This window comes from Pholis gunnellus, assembly GCF_910591455.1.
Source record: "Pholis gunnellus genome assembly, chromosome: 8".
Lineage (NCBI taxonomy): Eukaryota > Metazoa > Chordata > Actinopteri > Perciformes > Pholidae > Pholis > Pholis gunnellus.
In genome coordinates this window covers 4,767,501-4,791,990 of record NC_136534.1, presented here as the reverse complement: position 1 = coordinate 4,791,990, position 24,490 = coordinate 4,767,501, and the positions used below count along the sequence as shown (strand labels likewise).

Here is a 24,490-nt window from a genome sequence, read left to right as displayed (position 1 = left end):
TAATACTATTAACATGTTTAATGTTACCTGTTAAAGGTTGGAGGACAGAGGGCAAAGGTGAAGGAAGATGCATGCCTCTCCTGGTCTCAGTGTCCCCTCAGCTTTGTCCTTGTCAAGGTAAAAGCTGGTGGAGTCTGAGAGAACACGGGGCCCTATCTTACTCCCGGAGCTAAGCGGTCGCAGTGCAACTGTCATCGCTAGTTTAAGACCAACGCAGAGCCCGTGCTGTGTAGCAACGTACTTGCGCCCATTTGTGCGTGTTGTTGTTGAAATGAGGTGTGGTCAGGGGGCGTTGTTGGCGCATCGCTAATCTTGAGGCGGCAGAAAGCGACTGCGCCGACCAATATTTCAAAAACAACGTTTTCGCTGTAAAGAAACGCTGGTTTCTCCAATTTACTAAATCCATGTGGGAGCGCCTAGCTTTTAAAGGGACTCGGAGGGGACACTGGTTTTTGTTATGTTTAAAATACTCCCCTGAGACTAATTACAAGCCCTTTGCATGTGTGTTTGGCCATTTAAAACAATAGGTGTTGCTGTCAGTGCGTTCGGGCCCTCACAGAGCCGCTAGCATGGCTGTTGACCTGCATACCTCCATCTACTTAATGGAAACCCATGGTTAATGTATGCTACGGTGGACGGGCTTTCATCTTTAAAGAATGGTGTCAGGCTTGATGGGCAGCTAGCTGAGGTAAAGTGGTGATTTAGTGGTGTTGGTGATTAACCCTCCGTCTCCAGAGATTGCTCATCGTTAGAGACGTTTAACCTTCCTCACAAAGAACAGCCCCGGCTGATTTAATGCGTGTCAGATTTCCCCTTCCAGATTTCACACCGATGGCTGCCGTCCAGAGGAGAAAGTGGCTCACAAGAGAGCAGGACAGAGGACCGCTCTCATTTCCCCCAACAGGAAGAGCCGTGTACGGTGTCTTCTTCAGAAATCATTAGATATATTATCTTATATTCTTATACATAAATCACTGTGCACCTTGAATATGTGGAAGCACACATGGGCTGCAGTCCATACTGTGAGCTTTCATACTGAATGCTTACCAATGCATTTGCTTGTCCACAAGTATAACTGCCTACATGTATCATTTCCAGCTGTGTGATCCTGTGCATGTTGTGTGTGTGTGTGTGTGTGTGTGTGTGCGCTCAGATCTCGGTTCATGTTACCTAAGCTGCTCCCAGCTCACCGATGTGTTCGTCCGCCTCGGGCATGTTTGTCCTTGGGCTACTACATTATTGCTTCCTTCCTTGCTCCGCCCGAGCTTCCATATGTTAAATCCACATCCTCTTGTCCTCCTCGGGTCAGATCTTGGGATGCATGGTGTCTTTTGAGCCTGTAGCATTTCTTAAATGTCTTAAGAGAACGCTTCACCCACAAAAAAGGCCATTTATACATATATATATATATATATACTCACTTTGTGTTACTTTGAGTTCTCGAAGAAAACTTAGTTGAGTTCTATTAATAACACATTGTCACTTGTTCATTTTAAATACAGCAAATATAAATGAATTTCTCTGAAGAGGAGGTAGCGGTATTATTTGCTGATCCCCCCTCAGACATCGTACAGATTGTATTTCACATTGCAGAGCCCATATCCAACATACAGGCATTTTTTAACTGAGGTAAGCCAACACCTTTCATCCCCTCTCATTTAGTTCCATGCAGAAACACTGGCTGGCCTCTGTGGATGACTCAACTCATTCATTTTTCATCTTTCACGCGTTGTCGACGCAAACCAGTTGAGCAGTTGCCGAGTGCATTCCACGTCCTGGTACGTCAGTTTGCTTTAGTCGCTCCGCTTTTTGCGTTTGTTTTATCTCGCCCCTCTGCTCCTCTCTGAGAGAGGGGGGGGGGGGGGGGGGGAGATCTGACGGCTTTCATTAAGGTCCCCTCGCAACTGACAGGCCGGTGTTGACAGCTGAGGGACACACACACACACACACACACACACACACACACACACACACTGTCTCTCCCGCTGCATCTGCTCAGATCTTAAGATGTGCTTTTGCTCTTCTTTCCTTCTCATTCTCCCCACACCGACATCCCTTTTCTTCTCAGTAAATTACATTCATTTTTTTTTTTATCTTCAGAAAAATAGCACAATGCACAATGAAGCATATTTCATTCTTCCTTTGTGTCCTTCATTTTACATCACTTGTAGGTGGCGTGTGAAGGGTTCCATCCACACTGAAAGTAAAAAAGAATTTGAAAAACAGCTATCTTGCAATCGAAAATAGTTCGCCAGGTAACTCTGCTGAGTCATCATCTCCTATATATTTTTTTTAATACAGCCAAAAGGTTGACACTTTTGCTCTCGGACCTCGCAATATTGGTTACATTGTTACAAGCGTTTTGGAGACACGTGGAATTATCGACACAGATGGTGAACTGAAGCCAGACTGTAGAAGTGAAATGTGAGAGGCGTCATTACACGTATAATCACATTTCACCTCAACCTTCACCACCTGCACATAAGGATGGTGGAAATAAAGCCAGTTCCCCTATCAAACTTCCTTTTTTTAAATGACATCCAGGGTGGTGGATGACACCGATCGTCGCCATCATTTTGGAAGCAATCAGTCTCACTGCTGTAAACATAAACAGTGTGTTCTTCCTCTCGGCGTAGTCTCTGTGATTCACTGTAAAGAGCCTCTGATCAGCAGCTCATTTCTATGCATCAGCATTCATACGGTGCTTTGCATCGACCGTTTATGGTTGAATGTGGGCGTGTAGAGGGCGGGATGTGAGGCTGAACCGGCTGAACACATTTACAGGTCGATTTGGGATTTATAGAAGGAAATAGCTCACTGGCAGGCGTACGCACGGTTTTATAAATCAGGATATTTTTTGGTGTGCGTGCATTTCCTCCTTTGAACGTACGCAAACATTTAGTGTGGATCCAATGCACTACATGAGACCCCTGATACCTCAACTATTGCCATCTGTGCTTTTTGTTCAATGCTAACTAGCACATGTTAGCATGCATCACAAGCTAATGTGACATGTTGGACATGGCAAACATTATCTGTTTAACATTAGCATGGTAACATTTCCATTGTTAGCATGCAGCCTCCGAGAGAAGCAAGACCCATGGTCGTCATGTTTTCCATACAATAACCATCTTACAGTTAAACATCATCCCTGTGCCAAAAATATATTGAAAGAGGAATGTTTTCTTCTTTATTTCTGAAATGTAAAGTTTAATTCAGTTAGATTTGTCTGTTTTACATGTCACGATTATTGCCGACAATCTGGGAACTAAATAGTTGCCTCTTTAATCTTAATATTACAACACAAACGTGACCCCCGGCAATGATCCACAAATGACCATTTCATTTAAACAAAAGTACAGTACAAACGTTCTAATGAGACCGGGTGGGACTGGGCTCCAACTGTGGACTGGAATGTCCGTCTCTTTCTCAGACACACACACACACACACACACACACACACACACACACTGTAGGAGGGTCCATGTTGGAGCATGCCTGTTAGTGAATGGCTGATGGCCATTAACACACGCATGATGTGTCTCTCTCAGGGGATTGAGTGTCTCTCAGACTGAATTAAGACAAACTGTGTTAACTGATTATTCTCTGAGTCTGTGGATCCTCTTTGATCCAGTCAGAGAGATGCTCGTTGCTCTGTTTCAGGCAACACACTGTGTGTGTGTGTGTGTGTGTGTGTGTTCGTGCTAGCTGGTAATTGAAGCTAGCTCAGACAGAGACCTTCTGACCTCATACATTTCAAACATAATTCCAGCTTTGATGGCTCTATTAAGCCAATGTTGACTAACGGCTCATTCCAGCTGCATTGTGCTCACAGCTCCCCGAAGCCCTCGCATCAACTTCTTGTCATTCATATGGTGTTAAACAGACTCTACAACATTAGCGCTCTGCTTTTCTGTCTCTGACCTCAGTGCTATGCAAATGTTACAGAATGGATTCTAAAACATTTTAATTCACGTTCTAATGAGTGTAATACTTTGCGTCTACGATACATTTAAATCAAAGTTGATGCGATTTCACCAAAAAGCAGTTTGACCTTCAGTAGCCAGTGTTGGAATGGAACTTGGATAGCAGTAAAACTATATTCAAACATCCTTAAGCAGTAGGGTTAGGGTATTAAAAGGTGTCAACACATTCATAACACATTTTCAATACTCTGATCCAGTTATGTGGCGTACGCTGTAACCAGGAGACAACCTCCGGTTCTGAAATGTGAAGCCAATGCTGGAGTGTCTTAAACCTGCATTCTCTCTAATGTCCATCAGGGGGCGACTCCTCTGGTTGTATAGACATCTATGAGAAAATGACTACTTCTCTCTTGATTTATTCCCTCAGTAAACATTGTAAACATGAGTTTATGGTCTCAATCTCTAGTTTCAAGTCTTCTTCAATACAGCATGATGTTCATTTAGTAAATTATGGTCCATTTAGAGTCAAACAGACCATAAAGCAGGGGATGCTTTAGGGCGGGGCTTACTGGGGTTGACAATAAAATTCTTGTTTCAGTGCCATATATTTCTACCTTTGACAAACAGATATTTGTGTTGAATAAATATACTATTCTTGTTTCAGTGAGACAAAAAATATACGTTAAAAATCAATACAAATTTATGTTGCTATATTATTGTATTTCGAGTTCTGCCAACTTCAATTTTCTTGTTCACAGAATTATATTTCTGTGAGGCTAATAATAAAATCATTGTTTCAATGCCGTGTATTTCTGCCTTCAACAAACACAGATATACTAGTTGAGTAAACATATAAATCTTGCTTCAGTGAGATAGAAATGTTCCTAGATAACTCAATGAAAATGTATGATGCTGTAATTGTATGAAAGGAATTCTCAATAAATACATTATAAATATAATAAAAAGGCACACAGCTCAAAGTTAGCTAAAACCTTGTTTATTTCACCTTGGTAAAAAGGTTTTGAACACGAGTTAAATGTACTCAATGAGGTCAGTCTGGCCTTCAGTAAATGGATTGGCACTGGATTCAACAAGGCAATTATGCAAACAGTCAATGCAATGAACTTGAATATTTAAAACACAACATACATGTCCCTGTATATATACACATGTATATCTAAATATATGCGTGTGTGTATATGTAAATATATGTGTGTGTATGTATATATATATATGTATGTGTGTGTGTGTGTGTGTGTATATATATATATATATATATATATATATATATATATATATATATATATACACACACACATACGTATACACACATATTTATATATACATACACACATATGTATGTCCTATGTGCAAGCTTGTACATAATGGATTGGCACTGGATTCAGCAAGACAATTATGCAAAAAGTCAATGCAATGAACTTGAATATTTAAAACAACATACATGTCCCTGTATATATACACATGTATATGTAAATATATGCGTGTGCGTGTGTGTATATATATATATATATATATAGATATAGAGATATATGTGTATATCTCTATTATATGACATAAATGGTTAAACGAGAACAAAAAATGCATTCAAACAGAACGGCACAAAACATAGCTTTAGGTCCTGTCTGGCTTCTCCATCAGATTTAAAGCAAAAGCTTTGTTTTCAGAGACCGTATGCGCTGTGAGCATCGAGAGCCAAGCTCAAAAAAGATCGTCTGAATCGATTCGAAGGTATACCTCATCTCCTTTGGATAGTCAATGTTCATGGCATACAGTAGGCCAAAGAGGTATCCAAAGGCAGTAGAGAGGTCTGGTAGGTCATGAAGTACGATGGTCCCTTCCAACACAACCGCTACATCGCGCACAGTTGGTGATATGGCAGCATCATCATCTTCAATGATGGTGAGGATGGCAACAGACACACCTCTGAGGACTGTCTTCTCATGGTCAGTGTCCTGAGGAAGAGCAACACATGCATGATTGAGTGCTAAGGAAAGTTTAAAGACAAAATACATTTCTACTCATTCTAACTTTAGTACCATTCTACTGGCTCTTGCCATTTGGCTTGTGGAAGTTTTAAAAAGAAATGTTAAAATTGTGACTCAACAGCACGGTTGCTATCACCCACCAGTGAGACAGTATAGGATTTTATCGTGGATTGCGATTAAAACACTCACAATAAGTTGATCATGAATATCCTCATGAGCGATTTGAAAAAGCTGTCTAGCTTTTGGTATCACGGTGGAGGAGTGAAAAATAGATCCTGATTTTAAAAGAAATACACGAATTATCGCATCAGAAATAACAGACTCAGTAATTTTTCTTATTTATGCAGTAAAGTAACAAAAAGTAAGATTATGTAATTCCAGTATATTTTAGTGCCGTTGTATGAGTTATTATCGTGAATATTTTGGCCAGAATAATGATGACATGACATTTTTATATTGTCCCATGGCTGCTCACCAACCTTGTATTGGACGAGTATTCTTAAGAAGTATTTCTGCCAAAGAACAGCCAACAATGGCTAAAATTGGGAAAAATGGAGGCTCCACGTGCTGTATTGAAACTATTTACATTTTTACAACCTTGTCCTCTCCTCAAATGCACTGTGTTCAGCAGCCTGCAATTCAGTCGACATTTCACGGTATTTTTGTCACATGACTGTTGGTCTTAGCCAAATCAATCATGGCTTCCGAGTTGTGCTGAAGAACGCAGAATTTAATGCATTTTACAGGATCTGGTTAAAGCAAAAGGATTTTTTGTGGCGAGATTTTAAATGAGACATGTAGAATAAAATGTTTTTGATTATCATCATTTTACTTACCAAACACTCCAGGAAGAACTTCGTTGGGTCATCCCGGACAAAAAAGGGCAGGCCCCTCAGTGCTGCTGTCTTTCGGTGAGACACAATGTCCGATGTCTAAGGAGTATTCAGTGGAAAACACAAAAGCATAACAATTAGTATAGTGCCTTAGTGAAGTTACACAAAATCTGACATTATTTATAGTAATGAGGAGGATAAAGCTCAGGTCAGACCCAAGTATCATGCTTAAGAATGAAAAATCCAATCCTGCAGGCAGTTTTACTTTCTACTTTTACGAAATAGAAATACTATTTTCAACTGAGGAGAAAGGCTTTGGTGGACAAGGCTTCTTAGACTGCTTAAAATAGCAAGTGCTAAAAATGTTGAGGCCAAAGTGAAGACCGGCCAACAGGTTAACTTATGCATGACCTTAGCTTCAGGCACTTCACTCACCTGTTCATCAAGCTTTTCCAGGACGAAGACGATAATGTTTCAGAAGAATCTCTTGACTGGAGCTTGCGAATTTGCAGAATTTGCACTGCATCCAAACCCCCCCTGAAACAAAAGACACATATAGGACATATTCAGTTTTTCAAAAAGCATTTAAGCTGCAGACCTTGTAATTTGCAAATATATAATAACTACTATGATACAGCTTTATCTCATCAATATGAGACATACATGTATCCCATGGAAACCATAACAACCCCATCCATGTGACTGAATAAATAATGGCCAGGTCTGTCATACAGGGGGAAGAGGACGTGCAAAATAGCCAACTGAAAACATATGCCTGCTAGAAAGGATGGCACTGCAGTATCGAGTGAGTGAATTTTCTTAATGACATTTTATATCAAATCATTTTAAGAGGTAAAGAAAAGGTAAGCACATTGTGTTGATAGAGAAAACCTGCCGCAAGTTGTTTTATTTACATGTTTAAGGATTATACAAAGAAGGCCAATTCCTTTATAGATGCTTTAGTAACAAGGTCTTAAAAATCTTAATTTGATTATATATTTTGCCAGCCAAATCAATTTGTTTGGGATATTAAACCTTTGTTTCTTTATAATGCATGTAATACTTAATTTGTATGTATACAGAGCTTGTACAATGGTAATATAGTCCATGAATAAGAGATATGATATTACAGATAATTACAATCCCTCCTCTATAGTGGAGGTTGGTTTATGGGTTTTAGCCGGTTACACCTACAGTCTATGGGCGTATCTATGAGTTACACTCGCTGTCTTTTTGATTCCTCACAGTTCATTATATTTGTACTCACTCTGGTGTTTCAGAAAATAACGCACAGCACAGCACAGCCCATACAGTAATGATGCCTCCGTTCTCGTTCGGAGCTCACACGCGATCTGCGGAGGCTCGCACTACGGCGGCAAGCGCGAGTGTAAACAACGCTTTACCAGCTCACACGCGCCAACAGTCACAAACCGCCGCAATACTGACGTTAAAGAATGCTTCACATGCCGGCTTTTTTACTCTGAACAAAGTAACTTATAACACAACAGTGTTGGCGCCAACAGTGGGCGGCTCCCCCATTTGAACAGACCTTGATTCAACATGTTACTAACGTTACCTCAGCTGCCGCCCAAACGGAATGATATCACCCCATATCTCAAGTCCCCACGTTATACACAAAACATACACTACTTTATATACATTACAGCAGTAAAGAGGCTGTGTAAAACGTTCTAACTGGCTTGAACGTGAACGTAACCGCCATACTGGACCGGTGTTTTAGCCGGGCAAACACCGGGAAAGACTGGCCTGTGTTCAACAAATACAATTCAAGTGTCCACTATAGCATAGCGCGGGCGCATTGCCGAAGCAATAAATGCTGCATGTAGCCGTAAACATCACCGTTATATAACGGGGCTTACATAGTATTCTACACACAGTTAATAACGTAGCTAACAAAGCTACATGTGGTAGCTAGCTAACTAGTTGAACTCATTTAATTCATCTGTTGGTTGAAATAGGTCAGTGCACATTACTGATAACATTGGTTGTCTAGTAAAAAACACACTTACCTAACTAGGTAACTTCAGGTTAGCTTCAAATAGTTGTCCAATGTCCAACATCGGTCCGGGTAGTTAAACTTTCCATCCACAAGATGTCCGACCACCACGCTCCGCATCGCTGTCAGCCCCGACTCAGACGCGAAAACCCCGTACATGACAGCAACACGCATGCGCGCCGTCGTTACGGGGTTTCCAACTCGAAAAATAAGGCTTCACTCAGAAATGCTTGTTAAACCGTTTTGAAATTACTTATTAGGGAAACGATAGGGAGGAGTTTGCAGCTCCACTCAGAAATGCCTGTTAAACCGTTTTGAAATTACTTATTAGGACAACGATAGGGAGGAGTTTGCTGGCCTGGCACGTTTTTGTTAATTTCATATGGCAAAGCTTTGTTTCTGAGTCAGGTTGATTTGAAAACATGTATGAGGTCAACAATTGCTAGTTGGTTTTTTTACAGTGTGCCTTCAACCTGTTCACAGACCAAGGGGTCCCCACTCCCAACAGCCCTTGTCGGAGAGATATCCTGCCTCTTTAAAAAGTCTCATATATGAGATGGTGTAAAGAGATGGTGTTCCTCCTTTTTCTCCCGAGGCTAGCTAGCTACCTGCAGCAACTGTTGCATGTCTCAACCCAATGCTGCATACCTCAACCTGCAGCCCTCAGCTGGGAGAGAAGGAAAGGAGGGATGATAAAAGAGAAAGGAAAGACAGATGTTGGAGCGTGCAGGAGGTTATCAGGAGAAGATGTGTACCATATGTACTGTATATACGATATGTGTGTGTGTGGAGGGTTTGAGCTGTTATCAAAGCTGCACAGTGGAGCCAGACAAAGAGGGAGGAACAAATACTGTCAGGAAGAAAAAGAACTTGGAGAGATAGCAAGTGGAAAATGTCTTTAGCTTGCCACTAATAGTTCCATTTTTCTTTTTGAAGGAACAGAGAAAAATTTTCAAATAACTTAAACTCTGTAACCTTATATGTTTAAAAGCAACAGAAAGCCCTGTGTGTGTGTGTGTGTGTGTGTGTGTGTGTGTGTGTGTGTGTGTGTGTGTGTGTGTGTGTGTGTGTCTACATTTACCCACAGATCTCTGCTGTTTGCGGTTCTGCAGTGTTTTCTTTCAAAGTATTTATTGTGCAGGTCAAAGTGCACGGCGACAGAGTCTAAACAACCAACCACATCACATGAAAACATATAGAGCGTGTCCTCTGCGAGTGCGTCTCCAGCTGAGTCCACGACGTCTCCGTGTTGACCCTGGGCCCCGGCTGCGTGCGCGTGTTAACTGCAGAGAGGTGTTGAAGGCGACGGGGGGGGGTCAACAACACAGCCTCGCGCTGACACGTTCACGCCGAGCAACAACCGAGCCGCACACGCTCGGACGCTAATTAGCGATGCTCAGCCAAAACAAGTGAGAGAGACGTAAAAGGAGGGACGGTACGCCGCTGGGAGAAAAACCAATGAAGCGCTAACGAGTTAATGCGCGGTGACTCGTGTTTGTTTCCGTGATAATAGCGGCGGTGTCCTCATGTCAGGTCTCAGCAAGGGCCGATTTGTTCCCATTAACATGTTGGATCTTGGTGAGAGTTGTTGCAGCAGCTTTAAAGTGGACATTTTCAGGTTCATGCTTGTATTTTGAGTTTCTACTGGAAAATATTTACATGCTTTAATGTTCACAAAACACATTATTTCTCTCATACTGTCTGCCTGCATGTACCTGTACGCAGCATCAGTCTGAAAGGCTTCTTTTTAAGCGTTTAAGGCCCCCTCCTGAGAAAGTCCGCTCTGATTGGTCAGTGTTTCCAGTGTTTCCGGTCATTCACATCTATGCTCGTTTAACAAGTTTTGCTGCACTTTTATTGTGAGTGTCGACACATTAACAACTTCTAAACCAAAAACTTCACCACCGCACACGTTCCAGAAGGAATCTGATCCTACAAAGCCACAAAGATTAAAGGCTTCCCAACCCCACCGATGAGCACAAAAATAATAAAACTAATATAAAATACAGAGAGTTTTATCTACACACAGACTTATATATGCATACAGACCAAGCGACAACCTCCGGGTCTAAATTGTGAAGCTAATGCTAAAGTGGCCTAAACTTGCATTCTCTCTAATGGCCATCAGCAGGCGACTCCTCTGGTTGCAAAAAGAAGTCTGATTGTATAGAAGTCTCACTTAGTCTCAATCTCAAGTTTCAAGTCAACCAGAGTCATATACGTCACTCCTCCTCAGTCCAAATATGGTCACTTCCATTCACTGGTTGCAGTAATCCAAGATGGCGACAGCAAAAATGCCAAACTCGATGCTCCCAGACCCCAGCCACAATAACGGCATCTAAACCGAAAAAATTAAAAACCACACACGTTCCAGCAGGAATCAAATCTGAAACAGGAGAGAAATTAGCATCATCGGCAACCAAGATTACAGGGTTCACTGTACTCCAGCAGCCCCACCGATGAGCACAAACATACTAAAACTAATTTAAGATACAGATGTGTTTCTCACAGTATCTACAGATTCACCTACACACAGACTTATATATGCATACAGACATGCATGTGCCACAAAGCGCTGTGATATGCAGCCGCTCACACCACATCTGCCCCTCTCCAAAGATAATGCGAGCAAGTTTGCTCAAATATCAGTAGAGACAATTCTGTCCTCCCAGAAAATTGTTAGGGGAATGTCTGTAAGACAACCTACGCCCTTTTTGTTTGACTGTCTACCCTTCAGATAGTCCATCAACTGTCATGTATAACAATAACAAATGAAAAACACCTACAAATCACCACCTTTGAGAAGCATTTCTTTTGCTCGAAGCAATGATTAATTAATTAATTTGATCACCAAAATAGCTGCCGATTAATTTTCTGTCCACCGAACCAACAATCGACGAATCGATCTTACGTCCTCACGATGAAGGCAAACAGATTCAAGCAGGAGTGAGGCAGAGGCGGGCGGTCGTGCAGAAACCCTGCGGCGTGAAGTAAATAAATGGATAAGAAGCCTCTTGGAGGGTCAGCAGAGGCTGCCGACCCTCCTCGACGATGATCCCTCTCATTCAGTGTAATGCTCCAAAGCCCTGCACTAAACGCAGCAGTGATTCAGTGACGTCCAATTGCTCCACGCAGCACCTTTGATCGATCGCGGGCCGATTAGTATTCATTGTGATCCCTCACAACAAAGCACTGCTAGCAGACGTCCGCCTTGTGCCATCCTTCGTCGGCACTGCGGCGCTATTCAGCTGCAGCGTATATTAAAATGCGGTTAAATATATATACTTGACAGTGACACACATTGGGAGCGTTTAAGTGTATGCGTGTCAGGCTCTCTCGGTGATTGAGCTGCCACCTCAGGGAGCCTCCTGGTCCAGAGGAGGAATAATGGGATCCTTTCACAGGTGGAGGGATCTGGGAATGTAGTTAAGATGGGAAAGACGTCTCAAGGGCCCGAAACATTCCTCCTCTCGGCGTTTGCCCGAATGGGGGAGGACAGAGAAGGTGGGGGGGGGGGGGGGGTTGGGGGGGGTGGGCAGTGAGTTATCTGGGTCATCCTGGTGGGAAAATAAGAACTTTTCACCTATGTGGCTTTTACTCATACGTGGCTTTAACACAGTGCTCTGTTCAGGGCCGCTCGTGTCGTTTGGGCACCGTTCCAAGTCGTCGGAATGAAAGGAAGCTTCTTTGTGAGGGCTGGCCGCTCTACGCCTCTCCTGTTACTGTTTATCTTTCCACTGAACGTGAAGCGAGGGCCACCCTGTCTGCAGGGGAGCTGCCGGCCTTCCTCTGACAATTTGATGGGTGGTCTCTGACGGTTGCCGTCATGCGGGGTCGCCATAGACGCACAAACACAAACCCTGGAACACCCCGACAATAAATCTCAGCTTTGGTTTTATTGGTGCTGCAATTATTTGCCGCCTCTGTTCGAAGGAGTACACAGCCTGACTCCACAGTAAATAAAGGGCCGGCGTTTTCAATTTCTGTCGCAAAAATCACTTTCATACAGCCTGCAGTGAGTGTACAGTAAGCAATAGTAAGGTTGGTGACGGGCTTCTTTTTTTTTCTCCTCTTGCTGCTGCAGCACTGAATTAGGAGCACGCCACGATCGCATTGGCCTCAGCCGGATGAGTTCAATTCTGCCGCGAGCTACTGGAAACACAGAGCCGGCCGACACGCGCTTTGTGTTTCTGCCGCTCCCGCATTCAGATTTGCTCCGGCTTTGCCACCAAATCCCTGATTTCCATTTTTAGGGAAATAAGCACTCAAACTCTGACAGAGCAGAATAATGCCACACGATGTTTTTAATTTTATTCTCCCTTCCCCTCGCACACTTGCCTCCCACAAGCTAAGAGATCTCAGTGCTGCCTCGGGTTAGTTAACCCCACAGGAATCTGAGCGTTCCCATCCTGTTTAGCATCAAATATTATCTTTGCAATTTATGGTACCACTCCATCATGATCACCTTCTAACTTGTTCTGTCTATTTTTTCTTCCTCCCAGGCCTGGCGAGCGTGGTCAAAACTCTGCTGCGGTCAAAAGTGGCTGCTCCTCCTCTCCCCCCTCGTCCTTCTCTTCCTCGCCATTTCCGTGATGGCGACGACTCTCCCCCTCCCCTTTCACGACGTCGACTGGCGGTCCTCAAGAGCCCTGAGCTCCGCCGGAGTCCTGGAGCCCCCTTCGGCCGCCACCGCCGCTGCCTTCCAGCGGCCGCTCGTTCACGTCCACAGCGGGGCCTGGAAATCTGGAGCTCGGGGAGAGATGTCTAAACATTCGGTGCCACCAGAAGCTCTCGGGGAGGCTGCTGGCGATGAGAAAAATGGCATAAAAGAGAGGAGAAATAAACTCAAAAACAAAGGCATCGCCTCCAAAAGAAAGGAGACAGGCGCTGTCCGGCACCCAACCAGTCATCAGCGTCCCCCGAAGATTACAGTCAACAACACAGGGCCGAAGCATAGAATCAAGCCAGGCAACACCGCGCAGACCTACATTCATCTTGAAAGGGGCAAATCCACAGCAGCACGTATCCCTGCTCCGGCACAGGGCCTAATGAATGGCAGACAAGCTGCAGACAGACAGGTGGACGGACGGGAAAGGAATACAGACACGCAAATACATGGCGGCCCTGCAAGTACAAATCTATCTGAGCATCACCGGGCTTTGGGAAAACACAGACAAGCAGCAAAGCCCTTTGGGAAATCTGACAAAGTGGATCGGGAGCAGCGGGCTGTGAAAAAGCCCTCCAGAGATCTAAAAAAACACCTTAATCTCTCAGAGGATCACCTCAAAGAGAGGGGGAATCCCGGGTCGTCGGACCGCAGGAAGGCTTTATCCAAACTGGAGGCGGCCGCGAGGGTAGATGACGGCGGCTGGTGTCGGAGCTTCAGAGACCAGGACTTCTCAGACGCCGACCGCAGGGGGATCAGGATTAGTCCTGATCTCCGGTCTCTCACCTGGCTCAGCCAGGACGACGTCCGCAAGATGGAGCTCCTAGCTGAGGGAGAGGTGATCAGCAAGGCCAGGGTGCCCGCACATGGACAGGTGCTCCGAGTGGCCCTGGATCCTCCTGCACAGCAGGTACGCTCATTTTAAGTACACGGACGAGAGGTGACTTTTAAATGTCACACAATTTAGATGGATGTGTCTTTTTCAAACAATTTATCTCCATACCACATACATTGACCATATGTATTCGTTATATAGACCAGACCAAAGGGCCAGTGTAGCATTCTGGGGGATCTATTAGCAGAAACGAAATATACTATTCGCATCTATGTTTTCATAAGCGTACAATCAGCTGAAACTAGGATCTTTGTGCGTCTGTTACCGTGTGAGTCCTTCATCTCTAAATAGAGAGCAGGTCCTCTTTATGGAATTCCGCCATGCTGCACCGCCATGTTTCTACAGCAGCCCAAAATGGACAAACCAAACACTGGCTCTAGAGAGAGCCTTTCACGTTTTTACGTTACCTGAAGGCCACCGTAAGATGAGCTGCGGAGCGCAAAACCGTGTTACTGCCAGCCGCCGTCTGACTTCCGTTGATCCTTAAGAAAGGTTTTTATGGCAAGGATGGCCTCTGAGCAAGGCTAACCGTGTCACGTGGAGGAGATTCTCGTACCATCAAACATATTAGGTTCCTACCAGTGCTGATCACAAACTTTTACAAGACATTACGTAATTTGAGGAAGTTGCTTGTTGCCGACCTTAAAGGATAAGCCGGAAAAAAAAAAAATTGATCAGCAACTACTATTTGTGCGTCCAAAGCCTCACTCATCTTGCTCTCCTGTGTCAGTGAGCCACACTGTTGCACTGGGGGTGACGCTGCAATCAACATGGTCTATGTAGTTCATTATGACTCAATCCCACATACACCGTCCTGCTGGCAGCAATTAATCTGCCAAACAGCTACCGTGGTGTTAACATTGTAGCTATTTGGCTCCCACGCAAGGTTGAGGGCAGACCAGGTGTTGTGAATTGAACAGCTGGCTGAAAAGTTGTATTATTTGATTGAACAATTATTCATGTGTGTAGCCCTTGGCACTAGATATTGGGTGATTTTATAGACTAAATGGAAACCATGATATAACTTTATTTCTCCATGACAGCAGCCTAAGAGGGGTTCCCCTGAGCCTGGACCCGACCACAGAAGTCCAGACACCCACGATGAGCGCTGCCAGCAGGGGCACTGCTCCCTGATCAAACGCACCGACGACTGGTTCGAAGTGTTGGCCTTCCACCTGGACAGGGTGCTGGGACTCAACAGGAGTCTCCCTGCGGTGCTGAGGACGTTCCGCAGCAAGATTCTGCCATACCGATACATCAGCGGCACTCCCCGACCCGTGGTGTGGTGGGATCCGGATATTCAGCACCTCGCCGATAAGGACAACGACCAGAACTCGATGCCGCTCAGCTGGGCCCAGTACCAGAAGCTGCTGCGGCTCCGCTGTGGGAGGCAGGCAGACCTGAGGTCAGCGCCGTGCGTGGGAGTTCACCACTCGGAGTGGGGGAGACTGGCTGTCTTTGACTTCCTATTGCAGGTAAAACGACTGATTTTTATAATAAGCTGTGGCCAGAGGCATTGTGTTTTCAGGCTGTCCGTCCGTCCGTCCGGTCCATTCTCGTAGACACGATATCTCAGGAATGCCGGGAGGGAAATTCTTTAAATTCGGCACAAACGTCCACTTTGGACTTGGATTTTTGAGGTCAAAGGTCAAGGTCAGTGTGACCTCACGTCCGTCCCATTCTCAGCAATGTCTTGAGGAACTTCCTTTGAATTTGGGCACAAACATCCACCTGGACTCAAGGATGTCAGAGGTCAAAGTTCACTGTGAAATCACAAAACACATTTTTGGCACATAACTCAAGAATTCATATACAAATTATTACAATTTCACACAATCTTCTCATGGGTTAAAATTATGAATTTTGGACTGACACTGACACATGACTGGCAGACTGAGGCACACAACCGAAAGGCGGTAATTCTAGCTTTTTCTCATGCTGCGTCGTCTTCCTGCAGGAGAGAGCCAAAACCACAAACACACACAAGCAACACACTCCTTTAATAACCGTGCGGAGAGCAGCGTGTGTTGGGGGGGGAATGAATGTTTTTCATCCTAGAGAGGAGTCAGGACTGGTGAGATGGAGGATCCCTACATGAAACAGGAAAGAGTGTGACACAGGCTGTTTTTCTCTTTACAGTATTTACAGTAACGTTCTGTAAAATTGCATCACAGATGTTTTCCAGGCCGTTCACTCAGAGGTCCACGCAACAGCACAGTAGCAGTGCACCAGGTAAATGTGGCGTTATAGTGGGAGTGGGAGTTGATAAAGGCCTGGTCAAACCATATAGGGAAACGGCAAAGTTAATCCTCGCAAAGCAGGGGGTGCTTGTTAATCGGTAACGTGGTGACTACATGCAGGGCTAGTCGGTGAGCTAACCGCTGACACGCTAGCCAGACAGGAACTTGCTAGCGCTGGTCAGTCACAATTACTCTCCAACTTAGCTGGGGGACTTTTGACGGACCACTACGACCTGCAAGGCAAGAGTCATGTGACCAAACATGGTAGTCAAGCTAGCGCTAGCGCTGGCGATACCTCCTGGCATGTTGCTGTGCACTGACTACCACAGCTGTGCGGGCTGTTACTACACTCTTCTAATTAACTGCACTGACAGAGTTTTAATGATGTTTTTGATGAGTTTTTATTTGGCACATTTCAGTGATAAAATTGATTATAAAATATTACATTTGTTGTCATCAAAAAAGCACACGGTTGGATAAACCTGTGCTTTGATTTGGTCAGTGATTTGGAAGAGAAGGAACAGACTTAATGGAAATGACTCATGTCTGGTGTCTCACACACACACACACACACACCAGATGTCCTCGCCGGCCGAGCCGTTAGATTTTGGGCGTGTTGAAAGAACGAGCTTTAACTGTAATTGAGATAAGATGCCATCTGATCTCACACATCAGAAGCACCAAGCTGTCTGTGGCAGCAACAGTGCAGCAGTAGATCACTACGCTGCTGCCACAGGCGGAAAAGCATCTAGTCGTTGTGACCGAACATATCATCAAATGTGTTTAACGGCCTATGCGCGGTTGCTGGGGTGCTCATGTAAACCATTGATTAGAGATAAACCTGGGCACTGAATCCTTCTTGCGAGTGGAAGCGAGGTCTCCACTGGACAGGAGATTATGCGCCGTGTGGTTTATTCTGACTTGACTGAATTTTTCCGAGTGTGGATTTCCTTCTTCCTGCTTAATTCCTCTCCTCTGATTACTCGGAGTGCAGTCCAAGCATGCAATTCAGGTCAACACGAATGCCTCCGCGAGTCTGATGAGACTATCGATGATCACAGGGTTTTCTACAGTTGCCCTGGTAACCATGTAGGTTTGATGTCATTTTGTTGACTGGTGCGTCGTTGCATCCGTCAGTCCAAGTTCATGCACACTTCAGCACACGTTGGGCCTCACAGCCTGTAGTCTAGTGTTTCCCATGTGACACACACAAGCAGCCGCACAGGGTGAGTTACTATGGTTACGGGCATCGGGGTCGCCTTGGCCATTTTGTCAGCCCTTGACCTCTTCTGTGCCCGTGCCCGGGACTATTTTTACGCCGAAGTGAAGCTCGACAAAAAACGTAATGTGTGTGAGATACGCTACTTCTCTTGACTCGAAATAGATGTAGGTCTCTAACTCTGTGTGTGTGTGTGTGTGTGTGTGTGTGGTCAGCACTGAGTTACACAAGCTACAGTAAAGGACAAATGGCAGAGTGTACATAGAATTCAAATCGCAATTCATAATAACCTGGAAAGTAAACATTAGTTTTTGAGGTAGGCTACATTTGAATTGATCAGTGATGAAGATGTGTGCTGTACACGTCAATAAGGTGCCAGAGTGAATAAAAAAGCTGTTGGATGTTACAGTCACTGTTGTACTAAGCTCAGTTGAAGAGGTGAATACAGTATAGAGAAATGTGGGTTAGCTACTGTTAAAAACAAACTACAAAGTGCTGGTTCTATTATTTCAGACAAAGTTAGGCAAAATCCCAAAACTTGAGCCAGAGTTTGATGCTCGAACAAGGCCGGTGGTCATCACATTACCTCCTCTCTCAGGATCAAACTTGCGTTCAACCACAGTGCAAGGCTGGTCCGGAGGGCTCTTAACATTTATCATGCGCTGAAATGTAGGAAGAGCACATAAATGGTCAATCACTTGCACATAGTTGACAATTCCAATGAACATGCAAGTCACCTGGAAAAAGATACGTTTTTTGCATTCGGTCAGAGCGAAGTGACGTAGTTGTTCTCTCCGCAAGGGGGACAGAGGGGCGGAGCTCTTGGAGATGGACCTTCAGTTAGTAGTTAGCTCGAATTCAAACCCCAGCGCCGGCGTTCTGATCACAGGGGACCCGCCCTGTCGCCCTGCTGGATCACAATACTTTCTGTTGCTGCCGTTACACAGGATGCACCGAGCAGGTCAACCAGCCCACCGTGACTCCTGAAGCCGGGGGTTTCAAGTTGCTCCGGCAGCTAACTGAAGGTCCGTCTCCTCATTCTCATTTCTGCCACTTTGGATTTAGTCTCGTAAGCAAACCTTCAAAGCCTACACGTACATGAACGGCTCTTTGTTTGGTTGAATTTTGGATGTTCTTACCTCGCTGTTAGTTAGTAGTTAGCTTCTGTTTTTTATTTCAGATTGTATGGACTCAGTCGTAGTGAAAAGTGAAATGCTGCCCTTTATTTCTTTGCATGTGGCCAGACATCATGCACTGCCCTGTTTGTGGGTTTCATAGTGAATTGTGTGCTGGAAACAAGTGAAGACTCCAGAAACTCACTGGGCCACACAAAGAAATCAGCCACTATAACCCCGCACTTAATTACATTTATACAGTTTGGTGTTTGCATGCATTGAAACAAACAGTTTTTTCCCCATTCATGTTCCCCAGAGGATAAACCCTTTGATTTAATAAACAAGCCCACCTTATTATAATCAAACTGTACTTTTTGCCCTCTCCGATGGAAATTATTTTGACGTGTGGTCCGTCCAACACTTGGTAGGTGGGCATCATTGAAGCTGCTGCCATGTTTGACCATGACCACACGTTTTAAGTGATGTCAGACTATAATCTGAGTCTATCACACACATGCTGAGTGTGCAGCGCTGTGGTCGATTTTCCCCTCACAGCTGTAGCGTTAGCTGCAAGGTAGCAGTCTGCCGCTGTGTACAATTTAATTTCTGGAAACCTGCACTGAAATTGTCACCTTATCCTCAGTTCCCCTATCCTCCCCAGGGTGTCTTCCACTTCCTGTGTGTGTGTGTGTGTGTGTGTGTGTGTGTGTGTGTGTGTGTGTGTGTGTGTGTGTGTGTGTGTGTGTGTCACTGAGCGAAGGTATGTCCTTCACGCTGCTCTTCCTGCGCCTTCGGTGTCTGGTTCCCTGCTATCAGAGCCCAGGGAGGTGTTAAGGGAGCAGGTAGGAACAAGTGTTCAGAAGCTCGCTCATCTGCTCTCAGCAGATCAATAGGAGGCTATTAGAGCTTGGCCCTGTTACAGGGATTGACTTCTAGCAGCAAGGGGGAGAGCCTCATGGGTTATTCATATTCAACCCCACACACACACACTGCAGACGGGTGTTAGAAACACATTCCATCTTAGTGTGCGGACAGAACAAAGCAGGACAGAATTACTTCTGCAGGTTGTAAGATAGGTGACTGGGTGCAGCGTGAGCGTGTCGAAGCAAACTCAACACTGAGGAGGCGAAATGTGAAAATAAGAGTAAATTGTTCAACGGCACTCTGCATCTGAGAGACTGAGTCTGACAGAAATACATTTACAGTGTGTTCTCATACATGACAGCAGCACTGACTTCATGTTACTGACAGGCGGAGACCTCTGATTCTGAAAAGTACAGGCAATGCTGAAGTGCCTTAAACTTGCACTCTCTGTAATGGCCATCAGGGGGCGACTCCTCTGGTTGTATAGAAGTCTATGAGAAAATGACTCTACTTCTCTCTTGATTTATTACCTCAGTAAACATTGTAAACATGAGTTTATGGTCTCAATCTCTAGTTTCAAGTCTTCTTCAATACAGCATGATGTTCATTTAGTAAATGATGGTCCATTTAGAGTCAAACAGACCATAAAGCAGGGGATGCTTTAGGGCGGGGCTACCTTGTGATTACTACACGGCGTCTCTACGTCACTCCCCCGCAGTCCAAATATGGTCACTTCCCGTTTACTGGTCCCAAAAATACAAGATGGCGACGGCGAAAATGCCAAACTCGATGCTTCAAAACCACAGTCGTGACGACTACGTCCACTGATATATACAGGCTACGGTTACGATACAAAGTCACAGAAATAGAGTTAGCTGTTCAGAGAAGCAAGACAGTATCGGTATAGCATCATTTAAGACACAAACAAATCTGCAAATCCATAACTATCTAAATATTACCAGATTCAGTTTCTGTCATCTCAATCAATCCAGTAATATAATAATCTTGTAGCTTGTTTTATAACACTATGAACAAAAGGTGTGGTTTCTTTTTGCCATTCATCAGAGAAGACGTTTGGTATCATCGACTCGTCCACTGGCACTCATCACCACTTATCACCTCCATAAGCACACATTGGAGCCTCATAGTGATAAAGACGGTAACGTTAGTCTTCTTATTGTCACCATTGTTCCATACTAACCCCACATCATATGCTACCAGGACCAGACCAGACTCTACATGCACCACTGCTCAGCACTGCTGGTACACTACTGCCTGCTGAGCCATTTTCCAGGAAACAATAATGTTATATTGCCTTATTTTTCCTCTCCAGCAAGCACACACAAACACTAATACACACACAGAGAGCACTCTCAGGCTTGGCATCTTTCTAACAAGCAGCTCAAAGTGGTCTTTTGAATACCAAAAACAAGAGTAGTCTCTGTGTGCGGGTTAATGAGAGAACACAAAGCCAACTATGTTAGTCTGTCAATACTTGTTTGTTTACATTCTTATTCCTGGAAGTTCAGGTTGCTAGCCCCTCCTTCCCGATGACATCGCGCATGTCGTGAAAGACGGCAAGCGATGTGATTGGTCAGGGACCAACGCGCCGACTGTCACGTCTCTCGACCAAGTCGCTCTAAAAGACTACATTTTATAAACAGTGACCACCATAACAGCATAGTGTAGTCTGAATAATAATAATGCCTTTTTTATTGTCATATACATATACACATACACGAAATTTGACCTCTGCATTTGACCCAGCCCTAGGGAGCAGTGGGCTGCTGAGAAAGCGCCACTAGTCTGACTGAACAGGAACAAGAGACTCTCCCAGACAATGCAGCGATCATATAGGTTTATGTTATGACCACAAGCTTCGATTATTCCAACTTTGTCATTTTGGCGAGGCAGACCAACCCTGTCTCTCACAGCTTTATGTCTCCTCACAACTAAACATCATTCTCCATTAGGTTTCGAGGGAAACACATTTTCACCACGGATTACGGTCGCAATGGTAGCGAATTACGAATGCTTCGTTGTTGAATTGATAAAACAAAATGTGGTGCAATATTTGATCCAGAAAAGAGTTGCAAACTGCATTGTCAGTTTTCAAAAAATTCTTGACGCAATGCACTTCAGGAGCTGTCAAGAACTTCTCCACCAAAGTTTTTGTGTCCACAGTTGCACCCGTGACTTCATTTTGGAACAAAAGCCTGCGGCTGGAATCACATTGGCAGTGATTCACCGTTGTGTGCTGTAACCATTTGACTACCGAGGCGCTCTAACCTTTTTCCTTTTCATCAAAGAACCAGACGCTCTCCAACGCTGGTGTTCCTTGTTTTGTTCTGATGACTCAACCAGGAGAACGTCGTGCCGATCCAAGCCACAGAAGAAGTTGTCCAACAGTGAGGCACACAACACGGTCTGTGTAACAAATGAAAGGGGACTTCTGCAGCCAGGGATGCCAGAAATAGCTCCTCCCACTTTGCAACTCTTTTCAAACAAGAGGAAATAGTGACTTTGTTGGGGACTATTTGCATCTTTGGTTCTTTAATGAGCATTGAGGGTAACGAAGGAATATGTCGCCCACTGTGTTTCTAATAGTTAGTGGACAAAAATGAAGCTCAATAGCACGTAGGAATAACACGCACACACACACACACACACACACACACACACACACAATACTTGCTAGTAGATACATTCATTTCTTATTGATAAGAAAAAAATCCTATCTTTTAAATTTTAATTACTGTTTATCGTATGCGCTATTTAATTAAGAAATCTCAGCTGTTTGTCAATGCAGATGTTTTGGTGGTCTTATTTCACACATTAACCTCTGCAAAAATCAAACAAAATCATTGAACCCCTTTCATCAATTTAGATTGTTTTGTGTCTTAGTCTAGCACAGATATTGTATATGAATAAGTACCACACCAATGATGTTATTCACGACTGCTTATAAAAAGATGAAGATCCTTCTCTTCCAATTAATACAGTAACAACGTGTGTGTGTGTGTGTGCATACAGTAATTAATCTTCAGACATGGCACCACCAGGGTCTAACAAGCTGCTGCACGCACACAGATAACTGTCTGCTTTAAAACACATCAGACTGGGGAATAACTAACCACAGATTCCACATTTATACAGTGAAATCATTTGAGTCCTGAGCTTCATTAACGCTGCTGGAACTTCTTTATTTCTTTTACTCAAACGCCATTTTCCTCTGGATAATCACAGCTATATTTCCAGCGGAGTAAACAGGATTAGAGCAGGAAGCTCTCAGTTTCCGCTCTGATGTAAGCCGCCCGGCAGACTGGCTTTCCTCGCTGTATTTGTGGCTGTGTAGCGTGCGAGTAAACACAGCCAAATATGATTAACTGAACCCCTTTAATCCCAAGTAAACAAACATAAATAGAGGCAACACACTGTAATAATGGAACGCAGCATACTGCCAGTTACTATATTAGTAGGCCTGCAGTGATGATGCTCATTTGGTGTTCTGAAAGCGGCCTCCGCACCGCTTTTTGTTCCTCTGCCCTGATCGAGTCACATGATGCAGGGAGGGGACCGGTTGTTCTGCAGTGTTGTCATGGCACTGTGCCTCTGCAGAGAGGTGCTAAATCATAGTGTAAGTGAGGGGGGGGGGGGGGGGGGGGGTTGTGCCATGCGAGACAAAGTCTGCCAATCAACCTCCCTGAAACCACCTCCTCAAATATAAAGTATTCTACCACACACCTTCAGGGCTCAATGTTAGTCCGTCCTCAGGGCGCCTGAATGGCTCCAATGTTGTGAATCTCCTGCTCTGCTGTGTGTTCAGGAGAAACAAATACATGTTATTATTGTAATGAACGGTTAAAACCTTGATGGGAGGCATGCCCGGTGATCACCACGTGGTTACTGTGAATGATGAGAAACAGAATTCTCCTTGATGTCTTAGAACGTGGCATCAGGGGAGACTTGGCTGTTTCGGGCCACAGTTCTGATGTCCTTGATGACCAGCGGGCGTCTTCATCCAAAATGGCCCCTGGTAGGGTGATTCTCTCGGTTCATTCGTCGAGCGGCACAAAGCACTTTACGAGCAACAATGTATAATATATGAACTCAGAGAGAGATGGTGGCGGGTGATTACAGAACAGCAAAACAAAGGATGCAGTAAAGACTAGAGGGTAGTGATGGGGCTCTGGGCAGCTAAACGATAGCTTCTCGCTAATGTCGTTCTTTCATTAGGGACTAGAGCTATCCATTGCACCCACGTCGTCAATTCACTTTTGTCTCCTGTTTGCGAATTTGTTTTGCAACGCATAAAATAATAAAACGCTTTCGTACTCAAGAGTGCGAAGTTTATGTGCGTAAAGGTTTTCAATTAGATGACGGATTCCAAAAATGCGTCATTCTCTCAGTAATACTGTGATGTTGTATTTATAATGAAGTGTGTTCTTTTCAGGGCTTTTTTTCAAGAGCTGACATCATTTACACTGGTCACTCTCTCTCTTCTCCTCTCATCCATCCACAGTGTATCGGTTTAGCACAGCAACAACAGCTCTGGCAGAATCATTAGGCGTTGACACCATATGAACGACTCCACTCAAAATGTAAATCCAAATACACATCACACACACATACACACACACCACACACACATACACACACATACACATACACACGCACACACTATATCCAGACCAAGAGCTGTATTGGAT

General features: G+C 44.4%; 1 protein-coding gene across 1 annotated transcript in view; it reads left to right on the top strand.

Annotated features, from left to right (window-relative positions):
• Positions 1-13,542: 13,542 nt before the first annotated feature.
• gask1a (golgi associated kinase 1A) overlaps positions 13,543-24,490 on the top strand; it is a gene marked incomplete at both ends in the record, with an annotated part of 17,391 nt that continues 6,443 nt past the window's right edge. The window contains 2 exons of the mRNA XM_079165390.1: positions 13,543-14,358; positions 15,387-15,818. Coding sequence (XP_079021516.1) covers positions 13,543-14,358; positions 15,387-15,818 — 1,248 coding nt within the window. The remainder of the gene's footprint in view (positions 14,359-15,386; positions 15,819-24,490) is intronic.